The 22,649-nt window shown below is 49.8% G+C and overlaps 1 protein-coding gene across 1 annotated transcript; it reads left to right on the top strand.

Annotated features, from left to right (window-relative positions):
- Positions 1–380: 380 nt before the first annotated feature.
- Positions 381–21,567, top strand: LOC134075976 (calmodulin-regulated spectrin-associated protein 3-like; the record flags this gene model as incomplete). Its single annotated transcript, XM_062530999.1, has 3 exons — positions 381–875; positions 8,845–9,128; positions 21,457–21,567. Coding segments are annotated over exons 1-3 (528 nt in total), but the record flags the coding sequence as incomplete, so codon positions are not given.
- Positions 21,568–22,649: the final 1,082 nt, after the last annotated feature.

Raw genomic sequence — 22,649 nt, 5'->3', positions numbered from 1 at the left:
GGCGTGAAGAACTATAATGTAGATCTCATAAGAATGTTTTCCAACAATTGTCTATCAGATTTTTTAAAAACAATAATTCAATAGATTAGTATATTTGCCTATAAATCACGTTACTTTACAGCCTAAGTGCTATAATTTACATTTAATAATTGTGGGGGTTTCCTTTCTTTAATTTATTTAAAGGCTTCCTTGCACACACGTTTCCAAGTGCAGCAGGTTATACCGGTACTGCACCTGTCTCAATGGGCAAAGCACCACCCTACCTGATAGTTGCGTTCACACACATAGTGCCCGCCTTTTCGCATTTCTTGTCACTCATGCTCAAATCCTATTGGTCACCCGCCCAGTTGACTGACGTGAGTTTGGAGCACCTGGAAATCAGTCATCAGCGGATCCCTACTCACAAAACGCTCAACGATGCGGGCGATGAAACGGGGTCAAAAATGCATAAAGCGTTATTCAGGGACACGCTAGGGATTTATGAGATACTTATGATGCTTTTGTAACTTGATAAACAGTTTAAATAAACAAACGGACCAAAACGGGATTCATCCAAACACCGAAACCACAGTTTCTGGATATTCTTTTCCGTGAGCAGGCTACGTTAACCGACACCCGAGTTCTACAGCCTTGACGCTGTGGAATACGACTAGGATGACTGCTTGATTTCCCTTTCCCAACGCGACTACCTCCACACCGGATCTTTTCTTTCCCTTCCACACGGCCTGTCTGCGGACTCGCTATGGTGGATTCGAATGCTACGAGGAAGACTTTTGTGGTCCCGGACATAAAACCAGTGGATCAGTATGATTTCACCAGAGCCAAAATATGCGCTAGTGTGGGCTGGCTCTTTGCTAAATCCTACGGCAATGCAGGTATGTGAATTTGCCATATGGTTCATATTTGAAAATATCATGCCAATCTTATCCCAGCATTGTTCTGCCTGTCAGAGTAATGAAAAGCGCATGCATGAAGGTGAACAGCTTACGATGTGTGCACTCAGCGATTTTAGGCACACAAAGACAGCAGGAGAGGTGGGAACATTTGCGTGGTCGCATTTGACCCACCACTATTTCCCTGTCCTGTGTCCTGTCTGTCCACCCAATGCCGCATTCGTGAAACAGGGTGTCGTTAGTGGTTTGAGACAACATGCAAATTGACTAGGCTATTCATTCTACTGCAGAGTAGCAGTAGCTGTTTCGCTTCAGATAAATAATTGGTTTCCCCAAAAATCGACTGGCCCATAGACAATTGGTAATCAATAATGCCCTTCCAAGGTTCAGATATTGTTCTAAAGTGAACACAGCTCTACAATTTCACTATGCCAGTCACCCATATCACAATTTAGGCTATAGTAGCGTGGTCTGTCACATGAATACATAGGGCTAGAAATGTTGTTTCCTAGCGTTAAATATTAGACCTAAAAACACAGGAATAGTCGGTGCCCGAAACTCAGCCGACTGTGACGCGCTAACACACCCACTTGAGTGTTCTATTGTTAATACAGTTAAAGGCTAGGCTCTTCATACTAGAGACTAATTGTCAGACGAAGTTTCACAAGGTGGTTGGTCTCTGCCTCCCAGCTGGCAGCTCGTAAAGCTCCATCTTAAACCCACAAAATATGCCGGTTCTTCTAGCCTGTAGCCACCCGTGCACTACTGCAGCGGTTTATCGTACCCTGCTGTAGGCCGGGGGACTCTTAAATTGGCATCATAGAGCCGAGAGAGCTCAAGAACGCCTGGCCCCAGAATCGTGCTTCATGAACTCTTGTTCAAGTGCAGAAGCCGCACCTCTCATTTTACAGCTGGCGTTTATTTGACCTTATCTGACAGATTAAATAGGAATGTACTTAAATAGTGGCATGGCATGAGTTACAGGCTGTGTGTGTGTGTGTGTGTGTGTGTGTGTGTGTGTGTGTGTGTGTGTGTGTGTGTGTGTGTGTGTGTGTGTGTGTGTGTGTGTGTGTGTGTGTGTGTGTGTGTGTGTGTGTGTGTGTGTGTGTGTGTGTGTGTGTGTGTGTGTGTGTGTGTGTGTGTGTGTGTGTGTGTGTGTGTGTGTGTGTGTGTGTGTGTGTGTACCTGCATGCGCCCCCCTTCCCGGTCCCATCACTGTTTGACAGCAACATGTTTGTATGTAGGCCTATATGCTGCACACACACTATTTGTTAACAGTACAGGTTTCGCTCCATGGCTTGTGTGATGCTAAAACTTGGCGCTGTGGGTCTGGCCTCTTTGTACAACACAGTGTGTGTGTGTGTGTGTGTGTGGAAAAAAAACAAACCGTTCAAAAGAGGTCTATTGTGTTTTGCTCGTGAGCCACTAATAATTCTGATGATTAACTCCACATTCCTAGGGCTCCCTTAATGTGAAATAGGCTTAGATGATGTTTAGAAAGGAAGGGAACAAACAACCAACACCACAGCAACAGCAACAGCAGCGGCAGCACTTCAGATTATAGCCTCTAAACACGCCACATTTTCAAGGGCAAAGATAAAGAGTGCATAGCATTCCTGTTGCAAATAATTGCTGTTGATGAAAAGAAGGCCTGGTGTGCTTTGGTGGTGACCCAGAGTTGTGACTCTGGCTGTCTATGTCCAGTGATTGGGAGTGTTGCCGCAGAGTGTCGTAACTGGACTTGTGCCTGCCGGGTCCTCTTGTAATTGTTACCTTCCCTTGCATGTCACGGTCTCGCATTCCACCAATGTAAACAAATGGGCCAAGACTTTGTTTATGCCAGTGTGAGTCCTGAGTTTCAACACACACACACACACACACACACACACACACACACACACACACACACACACACGACACCCTCATATTACTGCCGCTGCCGGCGAACACTCCGAGTTAAGATTTTTGGGAGGAACAGAAGCGCTATTGTGCCATAGCCGCTTTAATAACCTGGCTTACGTGTTGTTTGTTGTGTAGTCAGAGGCCCAGTCAGTCTCTGTGAGTGGGCTGTGCTGTGGCCAGACTGGGCCCTGGCCGCTGTGTTTAGGTCGCACCCCTGGGCTGTGCTGGCCTGTGCTGGCCTGTGCTGGCCTGTGCTCGCCACATCACAGACAGACGTCGCTCATCTCAACGGCCACTCCCTCCGGTCAAAGTCACACTCGTCCTGGCCCTCGCCAGCAGGAAAAACCCAGAGCAGATTAGACCAGCTCCACTGGAGAGAGTGTGTGTGTGTGTGTGTGTGTGTGTGTGTGTGTGTGTGTGTGTGTGTGTGTGTGTGTGTGTGTGTGTGTGTGTGTGTGTGTGTGTGTGTGTGTGTGTGTGTGTGTGTGTGTGTGTGTGTGTGTGTGTGTGTGTCCACTGTTTCCTAACTCTGGCTGTGTGATCCTGCTGAGCCAGGAGCAGCAGCGCAGTTATCTTCCTGTCAGAACACGATGACATCATCACTTCTCTTCCCTGACTGGGGCTCTGCTGTGCTGTGCCGTGCTGTGTGGGATAGATGGGGGGGGGTGTGGTGGTAGGTAGAGGGTGGGGTGGGGTAGGTAGGGGGTGGGGTGGGGTGTGTGGCTGCCCTCATGCTGAGCGCTAACGTTAGCCTAGCAGGACGCCATGCTCTCCTAAAGCCTCCCAGGTTTTTACTACCTACCTAGGTTTTCACTTCTCCCTCCCCTCCTTACACACACACACCCACACACACACACAGACAGTTTACGGCTCTGAATCCCAGCAGCCTCGTCTACTGTTGGCTGTCAGTGGCCACTGAGGTCTTGTCAGCACTCGGTGATGAATATGGCCATAATCCTTTATCTGGACTGACCTCAGGCCTGTTAAAGCTACAGCCACTTCACCCTTCCTCGTTGCCGGTACACAGCCCACCTGGGTCAGCGATTGGTCCCGTCTGTCAATTTTATTAGGGTTCAAACTCAGTTACAGCAACACGTCACTGTAAACTCTTGAGTGCCACATCAACACACGTGTCCATCCGATTCTTAACAGAACAAGACGAAAGCTGAAACCACACACAGTTTTCTCCCAAGGACCACGTAAGCACTAGCAGTAACTGAGTAGAAGAAAATCAGCTCTTCAAACCCTTCTTATCACCTGAGCACTCCTATTGATTGGCTCACTGTCTCCTTCATTAACAGGGAGAATTCCAGTGATAAAACGTTCCGGGCCAGCGAGATTTCCAAGCCGCTGGGGTTGTTTGCTCAGTTCAGTCGAAAGATTCCAGTTCCACCCGTATCCGTGAGCTGCTGGATAAATACTGGCGCACTTATAAGCCGGTTAGCACCATTAGTCATGTGCCTCGTCACCACAGCCAGTGTTGGCACTTGGCTTGAGTCAACAGGTGAGGAGGGACTCAGGAATCCTGTTGCCGCTGGGAGACGGTGGCCCGTGCCTTCTGTTTTGTTTTTGTTTTGATGCTACTTTGGAAAAGGTGCCACTGATGTGAATCTAAAGGAGAGACCCCCCCCCCCCCCCCCCCCCACCGCCCATTGTATTTCTCGTGTGGTGTTTGAGTGTTGTTCTCTGTTCTGCTGCTGCTGTGCTGCCATCGGCTGTGTTTGAAGTCCCACACAAAGCAGCTTTGGGAGCTTTGAGGTCAGCAGAAGTTCCTTGTAGCTTTTCACAGCTGGCAGATTTTTACCAGGCACCCACTCCTCTCACTCACAAACACACACACACACACACACACACACACACACACACACACACACACACACACACACACACAGTATGGACACTGGTGAAGGGGGAAAATGCACAACGCATGTTGTGTATGATATACCCACAGTACCCAGTAAGCGCTAGCCTACTTCCTCGCGGAGCTGCAACAGAACAGGACAGCAGAGGATTACATTACTCAGAATTGCTGCATTACACGGAACCACATGAGGCAGCCAGGGAAGAGAGAACGCATGAGCGCAGAACGGTTCCATGAACTGTGTAAAGAGCTTTCAGGTTTAACACGGTCTGAGCTGCATAAGTATGTGGGGAATGAGTAGCGTTTGCATAGTCTTATAAACGATTTAAGATCTTATTATACAACCGATATTGGATTAAATCACTCACATATTTATGTTAGTTATCCTTCTAACTGGAAGATGTTCAGCTCGATTGCGGATCTATAGAAGGTGAACAGCACACGTTCATTCATTCTCAAGTAGGCTCACACTGTGCATGAGTGAATGAACATTTCATAAAAATCATGTCAAGCATCAATCATGGCGTTCCCCTTTGACTGGAAGCACTCAAGCTCCTTAACTGTCCTTGTGTGCCCGTGTCACCGTGACCCTGGTTTGCATGTCTGAGAGCCCGTAAGTGGCTCTGACCGATGCCCACTGGCACTCTGGAGCGGGCAGCCTGTGGGCCACGGTGCCCGGGCACAGTGCTCGTAACTCAAATGCCGTCCGCTGGCGTCTCGGCTCAGTCTCCTGCCCTGTCTGCCCGCCTGCCTGCCCGCCCGCCGCACTTTAATCAAAATGAAGAGGTCTCAAATGGGCAGCGTTCCCATGGTGACCAGCTCGAAGTAACGCAGCGCAGGGCTGGTCTCTCTTGTCGCCGGCTGAAAGAGGGAGGCTGAGGATTGAGGAGGCTGCACAGCTACTGCAAACAGACACGCAAACACACACATACACACACACATGCGTGAGTGCGCACACACACGCACACACACACACACACACACACTCACACACACACGCTTGCTCTCTAGGGTCCTGTCCAGATGGTGACGAGGTTTGACTTGACGAGTTTGACCCCCCTGGCCTTCCCAGGGTGCGGTTTTGTTTTGTAGGGGGTTGTACGGTGGAGGGTGTTTTCCATACTCGTCCTCCTTTGGGGCTGTTGGTAACATGACCACTGCTGCGGATGGAGAGTGATCTCGGCTAAACGGCCCACAGAGCCATCATCTCCCTCACGTCCACTCTCTCTGGTCCTCATCGGAGCACAGCTCCGTGCGTGCGCCACACACTGCTGTGGTTGGCCAGAGGTCTAGCTTTCTGCTGATTCATGTCTGTCCAAGTGCCTGAGCCGTGCACAGGGAAAATTAGCATTCTTGTCCCGCTATCACTTTTCTTGTGTTTACAGTGTCTCACATTTCCTGTTGTTTGTGTGTGTGTGGGTGTGTGTGTGTGTGTGTGGGTGGGTGTGTGGGTCTTGTGTGTGTGTGCACGCATATTCATTGGGGTGATTCTGTAGAACAGTTCACTTGATGTTTACAGAGACAGAGTGATGTTTACTGTCATAACAGTGACTTGAGGCGGCTTTGGGGCGGATATGGGGTGGATCTGGTGGTGTGTTTCTCCTCAGTAGCGTAATGCTGATTAGATTTACTCCTGCAATGCACCTCCAAGGCCTCCATTGCTTCCATCGCTCATCTGATGTACTGTATCTCTAGACCAGTAACAGTCATATGAGAAGGGGTGGCTGTGTGTGTGTAAAAAAAAAGTGTGAGTGTGTGTGTGTGTGTGTGTGTATGTGTGTGTGTCGGTCTTGTGGTTTCTCAACCCCTACTGTTTTGGTTTTTGTGTTTTTGTTCCTTTCTATTTCCAGGTATTGCTTTCTCTCTCTGCTTCCCCTTTCTGAAGGGGGAGCACAGACCGGTCATTCATTAAGGGCCGATCCCACAGGAAAATGAAGCCTCTATCGACCGCGCAGATCAGCCGGCCGCTCTGGGCTTTGCATCCTGCTTTGCATTCTGGGTGAAAACGGCACGTTTGGGCCCAGATGGTGGAGAGAGAGTGTGTGTGTATGTGTGTGTGTGCGGGGGAATGTCCCGTTTAGTGTGTGTTACAGGAGGCTTTTTTTTGTTCTCCCAACCTAATTACCTTGGAAAGCGGTGGTGAGGAACAGTGTCAGATTCACCACCTCCTTTTTTATCACACTTTTAGACACTCATTCAAGTCTAAAATACTGAGAGGTGCTGCTGCTGCTGCTGCTACTGCATAGTTTAAACTTGGAGCAGTGACTCCCAACTGCAGCCTGCCCCAGTGCTGAATCCAGTGGCACTGACTTTCACGTGCAGCCTGCCCCAGTGCTGAATCCAGTGCTATAGCAGAGCTCCCTGAAGACTGACCTTGGCACTGCAGGCATTATTATAACACACTCAGTGTGTCCTCCTGGGCACCAACAGCAAATCACTGCACCCTCTCTTGACCTGCACCCGCTTTTCTTTGCGCCGAGAGGTCCCAGAACAGTGTAAAGTGAAGGAACGCAGATGTCTGCTTAATTTATATTTTTATTGTTTATTTTCTAAGGTGTGTAACTTTGACTAATGTTTCGATGTAAGGTTACATCTTCATCAGAGGTCCCAGAAGGTCCTCCAGAGGTCTCAGAACAGGTCTTTCTGCCTGCCTGTGGGTGTTTGTCTTGGGATCAGTAAATGGGCGCCAGAATGTGTGCACTCGTGGTGCTTTTGGAGGCACTTGGCGCGCTTGATTTTTGAGCCGGTCACGAATGCCGTGGAACCTGTTTCCTGGGTGGTTAGTAAAGGTGTGCGTTTCGGGTCTCTGTGTGTCGATGATTTCCTTTTTGTGCAGGCTAGTATCAGGTGCTTGTTTGGCTGATCGGGTTCAGTGGGCACAAAAGAGTAGGCTGTGAGATTGCCTTTGGAAAAATATTTTAATATTTGAGACGTGGAGTACAAGACTTGGACTGGGAAGACCAGATATCTATTAGGTTTCGATTTAGAATAAGTTCAATAGACTTAGAATACATAAAGAAATAAAGAAATTAAACAAATTGAGAAATATAGCTACAGTATGAATATCCATCTTTAAAATGTGACTGTTATAAACCAGAAAGCTAAGCCCAGTGAGAAGGGTGGTGACCAGGCCTGGCTTGTGCTGGCCATCTGCCCCTGTCAGATGTTTCTGACTGAAATGTGTGTGTGTGTGTGTGTGTGTACGTATGTGTGCGCATCCCTGTTGTCTTTGCTCTGGGCTCTGCAGGAGGGGAGCCATGCACAAGCGATAGCGTTTGGGGCAGGGTGGGAGTGGGGGTGTGTGTGGGGGGGCGGTTGCTGCTGAATGGAGGCCGCAGCCTCTCTGTGAGCCGGGCAGGCAGAGGCGGAAGTGTCAGCGCTGGGAAAACCCGGCTAGCTGAAACGAGAGCCCAGGCTGTCGGCTCTGTCATCCCAGCCTAAGCCCTGCAGCCCTGGATTTGGTGACTGGGCTGCTTTTCAAAAAGCTACACACACAATCACACACGCACACGCACACACACACACACACACACACACACACACACATACGCACACACTCACACACACAATCACATGCGCACTCACACACACACACACACACACACAAACACGTTCACATGCGCACACTCACACACGCATATTATATACACATATGTATCCATCCATGCCTCGTTTAACCTCCCATCCCATCGAATCGCTCATTCGTATGATTCTGTCCGCGGGCCAAAGGACTGCGGCCTTCTGGTTCAACCCTGTGCATGTGTTACTCTTGGCTTGAGTCATCTCTTTCATAACGCCTGTGAGAAATTCTCCCTCTTACTCTGGCTTGTGTTTAAGGTTCAGTGGGGGTATCATGTTGAATACATACGTCATTGATACACAGCACGCTTTCATTGACAGTGTTTTGGGAATGTCTACCCCACTCAAGCTCCCTCACATGCTGATGAGTTAGCACTAAAGGGCCGATGTGTTCTGATTTGTCGTTCTCAGAATCGCTCTGAAAGTGATCCTGCCCCCCCCCCCCCCCCCAACGTTATCGTTCTTCTTGATGTTAAAGTTATAGTTTGTGTGTGAACGTCGTCGTTCATATTAACGATACCGATATCTGTTTATAGTCAACGTTATAGTTCTCGTGCTCGGTGTGAGCGGCCCTTAACTCTGTTTGCCCTCCTCTGTGTGCCCCTGTAGAGAACGTTCCCGTGGAGCTGCGGGACCCCTTCTACTGCGACCAGTACGAGCAGGAGCACCTGAAGCCCCCGGTCACCAGACTCCTGCTCTCCTCCGAGCTCTACTGCCGCGCCTACAGCCTCCTGCTGGGACAGGGCCAGGGGCAGGCGGGGACCCCCGGGGCTGAGGGGACCCCCAAAGACAACGGGGCCCTCCTGCACATCCTCCGTAAACGCGGGCTGGCCCCCAAGGATCAGAACGCCCCAGTCACAGATGAAGACCTCAGACACAAGCCCATCAAAATGGTGAGGAAGTGTGTGTGTGTGTGTGTGTGTGTGTGTGTAAATCTATGATTAATTATGCTATGACCGAGTGGTATTCTCGAATTTACAACTACAATTACTCTCATGTCTGTCATGTCTGCTGTTGGTACGTTAATAATTCATGGTTAATTCAATATCTGTGAGGAGAATGGCCCACAAATATTTTTACCATTTGGCAGATACAATACCAGTGAAGGCAGTTTAAAAGCATCTAGCTTTAGCAATCACATTTTGTTTGGATCAATTGTGGATTTAATGACATTATCTATACATATTGATTATGCAGAAGTGATCGAAATGGCAAGAACTGTGTGATGCTTCTGCCTTCATTTTGTTCAGTTAGTATGCAGTTATGCAGTATGTCAGTTTGCGAGTGTGTGTGTGTGTGTGTGCGCATACATCCGTGTGTGAGCATGTGGTGAGCCTGGTGTATGTAGCAGGGGGTCTTTGTGGATGAATAATTGAGCATGTGTGTGTGTGTGTCTGTGTGTGGATGGCAACGGAACACCACTTTACATCAGAGCCTATCCAGAGGCAAGGCTGCCTGTGCTGGAAACCGCCCAAATGTTGCGATCAATCCCACCATCGACCATGCTGCCTTCCGGGCCACACGGAAGGATTGTTTCACCTCCCCTGGCCCTACCCGCACCCACCCCCCTCAGCCAGGGGTCTGAGCACTCCTGGTCAGCAGACCTAGGGCTGAGTGGAGGGGGCGGGGGATGGGCCAGAGCTTGTTTATCTCGTGATTTCAGGGAGATTAGAAGACGTCAAAAACAGCCCCCATCACCATCCATCCATCCAGCCCTCCCTCCCCCCAACCCCAATCACGACCAATCCCCTCAGGGTGAGTGGGCCCGGCCCAGCTGTAAGGGACAGGGGGCTCCTCTTGCGTGCTGCTGGTGCATCATGGGAGCTGTGGTGCAGCCAGGTCGAGTTGGGAGCACAATGGAGTAGGTGGACAATTGGTGGTCAGCAGTGAACTCTGGCCTCCGGGAACAATGCCCCTCACAAAGGACAGTGGGGCCAGCGCTGACCCGAGTCTTCCTCCTTGTTGCATGCATGTGTTGTTTTATGCTATGTGTGTGTGGGTGTGTGTTGTTTTTGCGTGTGTGTGTGTGTGCATGCATGTGTTGTTTTTATGTGTGTGTGTGTGTGTGTGTGCGTGCATGCATGTGTTTTTATGGGTGTGTGTGTGTGTGTGTGTGTGTCCCAAGCCCAAGAACGCCTGGCCCCAGAACCGTGCCTCATGAACTCTTGTTCAAGTGCAGGAGCCACACCTCTCATTTTACAGCTGGCGTTTATTTGACCTTATCTGTCAGATTAAATAGGAATGTACTTAAATAGTGACATGGCATGAGTTACAGGCTCCCTGCCCATCAATTGGGATAAGATGTGGAAAGGTGTTTGTGTATGTGCGCGCGTGTGTGTTTCGTTTGTGTGTATATCTGTGTGTCATCTTTGTGTGTGATTTGTGTGTGTATGTCTGTGTGTCCCCTATGTTTATACGTATGCAATTTATGTGCGTGTATGTGTGTGTCCTCTATGCATATGTTGTGTGTGTGTGTGTATGTGTGTGTCCTCTGTGCATATGTGCGTGTGTATGCGTGTGTGTGTGTGTGTAGCGTTGTGGCGCTCAGCTGGATTGAAGTAAAAGCGGGTACAGAGCTTGTTCTGCTCCCCCTGGTGTGGCGGCTGTGTGGCGGCTGGGCTCGGCGTCATCAGTCGCCCCTTAGCTCTCTTCCACTCGTCCTTCACTGGTTCATCTGAGTGTTAACATCGCTCTAATGACCGTCCGCAGCTGGAGCTGACCGAGGGGGACCCCTCAAACAGTCCCACAGGAATAAGCTCCTCGGTGACCTCTAACCTACTGTAGCAAAAACAATCCCGAACTCTAGGCCCCTGACAGCAAGTAGCATTGATTTGCAATTACCCTAAAGGGCCGGTCACACCAGCAATGATAAAGATAACTGTGACTATAAAAATATGAATGTCCACGTGATAAGGAAGTCTAGTGTTGATGAATGTGGTATTGAATTGATGGAATCTGATGGCTGTCAGCCTTTTGTCAGTCTCAAAATTGCTCTGAAAGTGATCCCCGACAATATCATTCTTCGTATTGTTATTATTAAAGTATATGAGTGGACTTTGTCATTCATATTAGCTAGAGCGCTGGTTATTGTTCTTGTTGTGAAGTGAATGGGCCTGTAGCATGTTTTTCTATGGGTAGTTCATGTGAAGTGGCTGCTGTTAACCTGTGAGGGTGCGTTCCCCTCCACAGGGATGCACAAACAGCGTGCACACAGCTCACTCTCAGCTGCGTGGCTTGGTCCTGTTAACCTGTGAGGGTGCGTTCCCCTCCACAGGGATGCACAAACAGCGTGCACACAGCTCACTCTCAGCTGCGTGGCTTGGTCCTGTTAACCTGTGAGGGTGCGTTCCCCTCCACAGGGATGCACAAACAGCGTGCACACAGCTCACTCTCAGCTGCGTGGCTTGGTCCTGTTAACCTGTGAGGGTGCGTTCCCCTCCACAGGGATGCACAAACAGCGTGCACACAGCTCACTCTCAGCTGCGTGGCTTGGTCCTGTTAACCTGTGAGGGTGCGTTCCCCTCCACAGGGATGCACACACAGCGTGCACACAGCTCACTCTCAGCTGCGTGGCTTGGTCCTGTTAACCTGTGAGGGTGCGTTCCCCTCCACAGGGATGCACAAACGGCGTGCACACAGCTCACTCTCAGCTGCGTGGCTTGGTCCTGTTAACCTGTGAGGGTGCGTTCCCCTCCACAGGGATGCACAAACGGCGTGCACACAGCTCACTCTCAGCTGCATGGCTTGGTCCTGTTTTGTCCCCACTGTGGGAGTCTCCATGGAGATATGTGGGCGGAGCTCATGCTTCGGGTGTGTTCTGTGTGTGTGTGTGTGTGTGTGTTAGCATGTGCTTTGTGTGTGTTTGTGTGTTCTTTTGTGGATCTGTTTGTGTGTTTGCGTGATTAGGTAACTTTACTTGTTGGTGAGTTTGTGTGTGTGTGTGTTTGTGGATTTGCCTGTGGGTTGTGTTATTGTGCTTTACGCTTGGCTGCCCTCATCCTGGTATCCTGTTTGTGTGTGTGAGTGTGTAGCAGTGGCAGCAGGTGTCCCTGCTCTCCCGGGTTCATCAGATCAGTGATGCACACTCTGAGTGTGGCGTACTAAGCGTCCTCCCCCCTTTTGGTGGTGCCCAGACCTGCCGCTGGCATGCCGGAGGTGGCACACCGTTGTGATGATCTGTAAGCCAGTGCGTTGGCTAAGGGGCGGGCGGGGGGGTCATGGGGGAGGTGGCACACCATTGTGATCTGTGAGCGGGTGCGCCGGCGCATTCTCAATCTCTGGCCCTGGCGCAGGCTGTGGTGGTGGTGGTGGCTCAGGCTGTGGTGGTGGTGGCGGCGGGTGAAAGTGGGTCAGCCAGGAAGCATTAGGACAGAGCAGCCGCAACAGCAACAGTAGCAGCAGCAGCAGCACTGGCAGCAATCTGCTGCAGCATGGCACACATATTAAATCTCAGTACACTGGTGCTGCTATCTGATCCTTACAGATTCTGATCCTCTCCCCCCTCCCCCACACGCCCCCACCCCTGCATGGATGTGTGCATGTTTATACATGGATGCATTAGTAGTCATACATGGATGTGTTTCTGTTAATATGAGCGGAAGAATCGGTTTCGTTAACTTTGTCAGCGCTGTGTGGAAAGATTGTAACACCCAAAGGGAGTTGATCCCTCCCTGTAGCCTATAAAAAGGGAAAATTCTAATTTGGCTCTTCACTCCCCCCCCCCCCCAACTACCCCTCCCTTGAAATAAATCGACTGTCCTAGTTTGCCAAACTCGGCGACTGTACTCTCCCAAGCAGGGACGCACTAGGGCAGACTGTCCCAGAGTCTGGTCTCCCAGAAGCGGCGGAGTCGAGTCAGTCGGCTTCGCCGGCCTCCCCGTCATCGTCCATCAGTGGTGCGGATGGCCGCGGCCTGGGCCCTCCCCCCACTCCTCAGATTGGGGATAAAGATCTGTGAAGATTAGCGATAATCTGCCATCCAGACTCCACGTCATCATGCCAGCCCATATTAAATCACCGGCAGCAGCACTGCTGGACTCTTCCCATTGTCCTCTCTGCACCTCTGTACCTCATAAACATCACATTACATTACATTACATTACATTACATTACATTACATGACATTACATTACATTACATCACATTACATTGCATTACATTTGACTGACGCTTTTTATCCAAAGCGACTTCCAACAAGGGAAATAATCGAGGTGCGATAAGGACAAGTTAGCGCAGCAGTAAGTGCTACCTCCATACACTCAAGTATCATGCTAGTCAGGTGATAAGCGCTAGAATTAGCATGTCTGGTTGTTGGTCGCTTGGTTGTTGGTCGCTGGGTCTTCAAGAGTTTTTTGAAGGTAGAGAGAGAGAGAGATGCCCCTACTTTGGTAGTAAACACCCACTAAAGGCCTGCTGCTGCCAGCCACACTACTAAGCATGGCGTACACACACAGACATTAACACACATCTAGCTCTCTTGAGAAGCTCTCGGTGTGACTCTGTCAGCATGTGGCTCATGTATAATGCCCATGTGTGGCCTTTGTGCCTTTGACTCCACTCCAAGATGGCCTCCAGATGTTTTGCTAACAAATTGAATGGGGAAATGTTACGAGTGGCTAAGAGTGTTGTCGAGATCAGGCTGGCTTGGCATGCCTTTCCAAGGTAATGAGCTTTAAATACTTTGGAATGTTTCAATCTCTGCCCCCTTCCCAAAGCTGTACGTTTGTAGTTACACAATGAGCTGAACCTTTGAGACAAACGCCCACCTCACTCAGCACTGGGCTGAGTGTCTGTTTATGCTGTAAGTTCTCTCCTGGTTTGTCAGTTTGAATCAATGCCAGCTGTGTGTGTGTGTGTGTGTGTGTGTGTGTGTGTGTGTGTGTGTGTGTGTGTCCACTGGGTTCTGTCGGCGGAGGCACGCCAGATATTTCCTTTCAACTTTTTCATGCAACAATTTTTTCGGATCTCTCCCAAGCAACACACTTCAACTGGTGTTTTTCTCCCCCTGCGCCCGACTGTTTGTTTGTCATCAACATCAAAGCTAGTTTATGTGAAACGTTACAAAAGAGGGTATGTCGCAATATTTACCAAGGGCCTCACTGCATCCAGATGGGGGCAAGGAGGTGGTTTTGTGTGTGTGTGTAGATTACTTCCCGGGTGTCTCCATGCACCCAGTCTTGGGGGAGAGGGAGGTGGGGTAGTGGGGATGGAGTGGAGGTCCCCGCTCAGAGGAGCTCAACGAAAGGGGCTCCTGGAAATCTGCCCCCCTGGGGGGGAGGCCTCTGATCCCCCTGTTTGTCTCCGTCTGAGGGCAGGGGGCAGCAGGGGACAGTTTGGTGGAGGGGGGGGTGGTGCTGACGACGGGCGGGCGGGTGGATAGGATGGATGGGTGGGTGGGTTTTGAGAGGGGGGCCGTAAGCATGAGACCTTACTGTAACCTCCTGCCTAATCAGTGGGGCCTCCGCTGATGAGCCTTTGTTGGGATCAGCTCTGTGGTGATGCTGAGTATTAGTGAGCTCCGCTCTCTGAACACACACACACCCCACCCCCCCACGGCGACCCTACACACACACACACACACACACACACACACACGCACACACACACACACACCCTGCAACACTGAGCTAGCCTGCTCTCTGGCTAGGTTAAAGTTCACTTCCCAGATTTGTGTGTGTGTGTTTGTTTCTTGGTGCAGAAATGAGAATCCTGTTTTGTGGTTGTGTGTGCGCCTCTAAGAGTGTTAACCTCAGCACCGCAGAGAGAGAGAGAGAGAGGGGGAGAGGTGAGGGCCGGCCCGTCGCTCCTCTGCAGTGCAGGGCGGCTCAGGATTGGGTTGAGAGGTGCATTGTGGGTCATACTTGGTTGTTATGGCGATCTGGCATGCTCTGTGCTCGCTGTGTTCCCGGCCTCGCTCGCTCGCTCCCCTCTCATTAGCCAAACTTGTGATTTGGCTTAGCGAGTTCTGGAGGGGCAGGGAGGGAAATCCACCCTCAAACGCCCGCCCCCCTCCCTATTTCCCTCTCTCTCTCACACACACACACACAAACACACACATACACACACACTCGCTCACTCACTCTCACTTTCTCTGTCTTGCTTTCATATATACACACACACACACACACACACACACACACACACACACACACACTTGGCTCTTGCATACTCTCTCTCTTGCACATAGAAACTTATTCGCTCACTTACTTTGATTATTTTTCTCACACATGCACACACACACACACACACACACACACACACACACACACACACACACATACTTTCTCACTCTCTTTTGTCATGATTTACTCCCTCCTCCAAATAGTTTCTGATCTGAACAACAGAGTGGAGCTTGTGACCTGCACTCTACAGTCTCCACTCCAATTGGCTGACACACACACACACACACACACACACACACACACACACACACACACACACACACAATAACTCACTCTCTCTCTCTCTCTCCCCCTCTGTTACGCTCTCTTTTCCCTTTACCTCCCTCTTTGTCTCTGCTACTCTCCACACACACACACACAGATAGACACACACACACACACACAGACGAGTGGTTTAGTTTATCTTTCCCTGTGTCTCTCAGGAACTGTTCCTAACAGTGTGTTCATAGCTCACTGGCAGTTTGTACTGTCACACATTGTTTGCCCCAGACTCCACCCCTCCACCCCTCCACCCCCTCACCGCCTCACACCACACACCCACACACACTCACACACACACTCACACTTACACTCACACACACTTACACACACACACACTCACACACACACACACACCCCTTCTCGTGTTTTCATTGTTCAATTATGCGTTTCAAGTGCAGCCCAGTAATCTGCATTTCCTCGCTCAGCACACCGCACACAAACACACTCGTTCTCCTCTCGTCCTCGCCTCCTCTCTTCCTCTCCTCCTCTCCCGCTCTCCTCCTCTTCTCGCCTCAGCGTGCCTCTCCTCTCGTCCTCGCCTCCTCTCTTCCTCTCCTCCTCTCCCTCTCCTCCTCTTCTTGCCTCAGCGTGCCTCTCCTCCTCTCTTCCTCTCCTCCTCTCTTCCTCTCCTCCTCTTCTCCTCCTCCTCTTCTTCTGGTCTCAGCCTGCTTGTCTAATCAGCTGCCCTCGCACAACCCCTGCGCCCCCTCCAGACACGCCACCCGGGACTGTGTTCCACCAACAGGAAGCTCTGAGGGGGTGGGGGTTCTGTAGAGCGGGAGGATGACACGGGAACCTTCCCTTTCTCCAAACACACACACACACACACAGGCGTCCTCCAGCTCAGAGCTGTGGGGTAAGGGAGTGTGTGAGACGAGAGGGAGGCTGTCGCAGGGCAGGCGGATGAAGAGACGGACAATGCTATGTGACAGGGCACCACCGGCAGCTTCAGAACACCCCTTGACTCACACGCATGCATGCACAAACACACACACACACACACACACACACACACACACTTGTATGCACTGACTGACACACACACACACACACGCACACACTTGTATGCACTGACTGACACACACACACACACTTGTATGCACACACACAGACACACACACTCACACACTTGTATGCTCTGGCACACACACACACACACACACACACACACACACACACACACAATTCCCCCAACCAGCCTTTGCCTCTCCTCAGCAGTGTTGGCGAGGTCAGCAGTTTGCTGCACGCTCAGGCTGTGCTGCACTGCCCCCAACACACACTGCCAGTGTCCTGGAGAGGAAGTGCCTTGGCCTGGGCCATTCTCCCTGGCCAACACACACACACACACACACACACACACACACATACATATACAGTACACACACACACACACACACACACACATACACACATACATATACAGTACACACACACACACACAAATACACATACAGTGAGGAGAAAATGTATTTGATACCATGCTAAAGTTGCCTAAAAAGAGGAATATAAAATCGTCATTTGACAATTGATCTTAATGTCTTAATTCAAAAATTGAGTAAAAATAAAACCGCTAAGTACGCCAATTTTCTTTGTGATGGAAGAATGTTTCGTAAATAAATAAATGTTCTTCCTAAATGCTAGGGGGAAGTAAGTATTTGACCCCCAATGTAACCCTATGGGAATTCAACACATAGGGTTAACATAGGGGCGGGCAGATTTTTATTTTTTAAGGCCAGCTATTTTATGGATTCAGGATATTATGCATCCTGATAAAGTTCCCTTGGCCGTTGGAATTAAGATAGCCCCACATCATTACATACCTTTCACCATAGCTAGAGATTGGCATGGTGCTTTTTCCAGTAGGCCTATTAGCCTGTTTGATGCTCATTGAGCTCAATGCAAATCAAACAGGCTAATAGGCCTACTGGAAAAAGCACCATGCCAATCTCTAGCTATGGTGAAGGGTATGTGATGATGTGGGGCTATTTTAATTTCAAAGGCCAAGGGAAATTTATCGGGATGCATAATATCCTAGATCCATGAAATAGCTGGCCTTTAAAAATAAAAATCTGCCTGCCCCTATGTTAACCCTATGTGTTAAATTCCCATAGGGTTACATAGGGGGTCAAATACTTCCTTCCCCTAGCATTTAAGGAAAACATTTATCTATTTACGATACATTCTTCAATCACAAAGAAAATTGGTGTCCTTGGCGGTTTGATTTGTACTAATTTTTTGAGTTAAGGCATTAAGATCAATTGTCAAATGATGATTTTATATTCCTGTTTTAGCAGGGTATCAAATACATGTGCTCCTCACTGTATATGTATATATATACACACACACACACACACACACACACACACATATATATACACACACACAAACATTTACATATATAATCTCAGGCCGATAAACATGGCGAAGGCCAGAGAGCAGGCTCCTGATAGAGGAATGTGTTATGATGACCTGTGCTGCACGGTGCTGAGTTAATGATTATAGCAGACCATGCCTGTGGTTAGCCCTTAGCCAGGAGGAGGAGCCAGGGCTCACACACACACACACACACACACACACACACACAGCTCTCTTCAGGACATTTTGCACTTTATAGACAGAGATAACATGAGTGGTGCTGTAAGCATGTTTTGGCTAATCTTGATGGTTGACAATCAGTAATCGAACGCCAAGTTCTATTATGTCTTGGCTGTTGGCTATTGGTGTTCGAGTGTGTACGTGTGTGTGTTTGTGTCTATGTATCTCCATGTATGTCTGTGTGTTTGTGTTTGTACATGTCTATGTGTGTGTTAGTGTTTGTGCGTCTCTATGTGTTTGTTAGAGTTATGTACCTCTGTGTGTGTGTGTGTGTGTGTGTGTGTGTGTGTGTGTGTGTGTGTGTGTCTCTGTACTCTGTAGATGCGTGTGAGATTGTGTGTCTCTATGTGTGTTTCTGTATATCTCTGCACATGTTCGTGTGCGTTATGTTTGTATGTGCGTGTTGGTATGTTAGTGTGTTTCTATAGGTCTTTGTGTGTTTGTTAGCGTGTTTGTGTCTGTATCTCTCTCTCTGTGTTTGTGTGTTGGTATGTATGTTTGGCCTCCCTGGTCTGTCTCCGGGGCCTGGCTTGGCTCCCCTGCTGTCCGTGCCTGTAGACGCCAGGAGGAAGTCTGGCCTGCCGGGTGTCCTTGGGAGTTCCTGACAGCCCTGACAGCACTCTGCCATAAACTCGAGCCTGGGTCTCGTCTATGGGAAGATCCCACACACTTTCTCTGTCACTTTGTCTGCTCTCTTACTCTCTCTCTCTTAGTCTCTCTCTCTCTCTCTCTCTTTCATTCTCTTTCTTTCTCACTCGCTTTCACTTTTTCCTCTTTCTTTCTCTCTCTCTCACTCTCTCTCTGTCCATATCTCTCATTCTCTTTCTCTCTCACTTGCTTTAACTTTCCCCTCTTTCTTACTCTCTCTCTCCATATCTCTCTTTCATTCTCTTTCTTTCTCACTCTCTCTCTCTCTCACACTCACTCTCTTTTCCCATGACCACTCAGTGGTCACATGTTCAGGCCACACGTTCAGGCTGGCTCCTCTGTAGATTGACTCACACTCTGCACCTGATAGAGCCAGGTAGCACACACACTTGGTCTAATGTTGTGCAAGTCAATGGGTAGATAAACTGCAATTTAATTAGTGTTGCATGACTATACTACCGGTAGAAAGGTTTCGCAATACCCTGAAACTTAGAATGTTACATCACCCCATTTGATTAGTGCGGAACTTAAAGAATGTCATTTTAATCAGGGTTTTTTTTTTTTTTTGATAAAAAGACATATTTGTTTGAGAAGTTCCATGTTCTGTCATCTAGGCCCATTCCGTAACTTGTGCTCCCGATATTTAACGCTCCTTCAGGCTCCGGTGTAGAGAGTGTCCACGGGTGTTGTTGGGAGGGACACGATACGATATGTATGCCGCGTCGTGGATGACTCAATCCTCGTCACGCGCCCAGACGCAGGACTCCACCAGGGCCTATTAGGCTGGACACACAAGCTAATGGCCTTAACCCTCTTAAGCAGTGATAAGGCGCTCTGAGGTCCGAGCCCGAGGCCGGTTGTGTTGGGCAGGTTTAATGGGCTCGGTGGCCTCCGATGGAGCCTCTGTAATGGGCTAACTCGGTAAGACCGTGGAAGTTAATGGGCCTCTTTGGAGATGTGTAGGCTGCTTGTAGAGCTTGTGGTGCTCAAGCTCTTGTTTGTGTGTTGATGGAGGAGAGATGGAGTCTCGGGAACTGCTGTCAAATGACTCTCAATGTGGATGGATGGATGGATGGATGGATGTAGAGAGGCTTGGGGATGGGGTTCATATGTCAGAGCTGCTGTCAAATGACTCTCTTGTGGATGGATGGCTGGATGGATGGGTAAGAGGGTGGGAGAGATTGAGAATGTAACATAGCATGAACACTAGTGCTGAGTTATCGGGGGGGCGTGTGTGCGTTTATGGAGGATATTGATGTGCTATAAGTGACTCGGCAAAACAGTCACGAAGCAAGTGAGGCATTTGAGAATATGGTGTACTCACTCGTGTGTGTGTTTGTGTTTGTGTGTGTGTGTGTGTGTGCTATCACATGGCCAATCACACACTCACACAAAGAATGCGCTGTAAAGTGACTTGGGTGAGAGAATTGAGGGGTTTGAGAATATTGATACACCCAAGCAAACTCTCTGGCTCACAGTGAGTTTTGCCCATGTTACACACACACACACACACACACACACACACACACACACACACACACCCTCCCTCCCAAATCAGCAGTATCGACTTGGTGTGTGTTCCAGGAAAAGTGAGTGCTGCAGAGCTTGTTGCTCCCAGGTGAGTTACATGCAGCACAGCGCAGCAGCAGCAGCAGCACTGCAGTGTCACACATGAGTCATGCTGCTGATGGAGAGAGAGAGAGAGGCTAAGAGAGAGAGATGGAGAGAGAGATGGAGAGAGAGAGAGACAGAGAACATGAGCGAGAGAGAGAGAGATAGAGAGAATAAGAGCATAAGAGAGACTGAGAGAGAGATTGAGAGACTACAACATCAAAGTAATGAGAGGGCGAGGCAGGGAGGAGGGGTGAAATGATGGGAGTGATGGAAACTAATGAGTATCAATGGCAGCTGGCAGCACACTGACTGACCCAGCAGGTTGTGGGTTCACTCAGACTTGCTCCATGTTCAGCCCACAGCTGGAAAGGCCTGTGTGTCCGTCTGCTCCAGGTTGGACACATCTCTCTCTCTGTCTTTCTCTTTTTCCTCTTCCTTTAGATTTTAAAGTATATTCAGTCAGTTTGTCCCCTACACTCCATCCCTCCCTTTTTTTCTCTTTCTCACACATACACACAGACACACACACACACACACTCACACACTCATACACCCACACTCATACACCCACATTCATTTTCCTCTAAATGAGAGTCGGTCGCTGGAGACCTCTGATGCGTTATGTGGGCGTACCGCAGGCCTCGCCGTTGCTGTGCCAACGCGCCGTCTCGGCGTGTTCCAGCCCGTGCCCGCTGTGCCACCTGGGCAGCGCCAGACGTGGGCACCGGTTCCGTTCCGATGTGCCCGCTGTTCCATTAAGCTGAGTCGCCCGCTGGGCCCTGATGTCTGTCGCGGTAGTGACTGGGTCGGGTCGACTTTGTTGCTAACTGTGTCTGCTTTCTCTCTCTCTATGTGTGTGTGTGTGTGTGTGTGTGTGTGTGTGTCACCATCCTCCTTCCCCCTCCCCCCGCGTCTGCTGCAGAGTGCCCACTTGGCACTGATGGACGCGCTGATGGCGGTGGGTGCCATGGAGACGGTGAGCACTGCACGGACGAGAGGAGCGGAGCTGCTGGAGGCAGGAGGAGGAGGAGGAGGAGGAGGAGGAGGAGGAGGAGGAGGAGGAAGCAGCGACTGGGAGGAGCCCCTCCTTCAGTGGGTCAACAGGGTAGGTCCAGCAGCTGGGAGCGGCACACTGCTCGTGTGTGTGTGTGTCTGTGTGTGTGTGTGTGTGTGTGTGTGTGTGTGTGTGTAGATTTCATTAGGGCTAGAGCTAGTGTTTGTCAAAGCAGAGGAGGGGATCAATGCTTTATTACAATAGACCTGCAGGCTCATTTTGTACATGTGTGTTTACGTGCTGTTGTGTTTTTGTGTGTGTGTGTGTGTGTGTGTGTTCCAGTTGAATCAGAAGCTGAAGGAACACACAGAGGGAGTGCAGAGTTCAGACACCAGCTCAGACCCACAGCCCGTCCAGCCCTCTGTAAGCACACACACACACACACACACACACACACACACACACACACACACACATATATATTTGCGTAGTGTAATTAACAGTATTTTTAAATGTGCAATGTGTGCCCGCCCACACACACACACACACACACACACATCTTTTTGCTTACACCAGAGCCATAGATCTACTCCCGCTCAGTGTGTCAGGCTATTCCTGCAAGTCAGTATCTCTCTCTTCCTCTCACATTCCCTCTGCAACCTTTCCTCCGCCACAATGGCCTTTAATGCCTGTCCCCTCCTCTCTTCCTGTCTCTTCCCTACTTCCTGTCTCTTCTCTCCCTCTTTTTTCCTCTCTTTTCGCTCCTCTCTCTCTCTCTCTCTCTCTCTCTCTCTCTCCTTCGCTCCTCTCCTCTCTAACAGTGTTCCACCCGCTGGTACTGGAAACTTGTTCCTGTAAGTGTCTCTCTCTCTCGTGCTTTCTCGCCCCCTCGTCCTCTTTTTCTCTCCCTCATAATTCCTCCTCCTCCTCCATTTCCTGTCCCATTCTGAAGGCTCCCCCCTTCTTGTCCTCTATCGCCCCCCGCTGGTGCTGAGCGGTACTGCTGCCCTGGCTTCTGCTGGCTTGTTGGGATAGCTTAGGGCTGTATACTCCCCTCCTACCCAACCACCCATCCACTCATCTACCCCCTACTCTGCTGAAGCTCTGGCATGAGGCTGCGT

Source organism: Sardina pilchardus, chromosome 3 (assembly GCF_963854185.1).
Source record: "Sardina pilchardus chromosome 3, fSarPil1.1, whole genome shotgun sequence".
Classification (NCBI taxonomy): Eukaryota; Metazoa; Chordata; class Actinopteri; order Clupeiformes; family Clupeidae; genus Sardina; species Sardina pilchardus.
The sequence above is the reverse complement of the archived record's forward strand: the minus strand, read 5'-3'. Positions and strand labels throughout refer to the sequence as shown.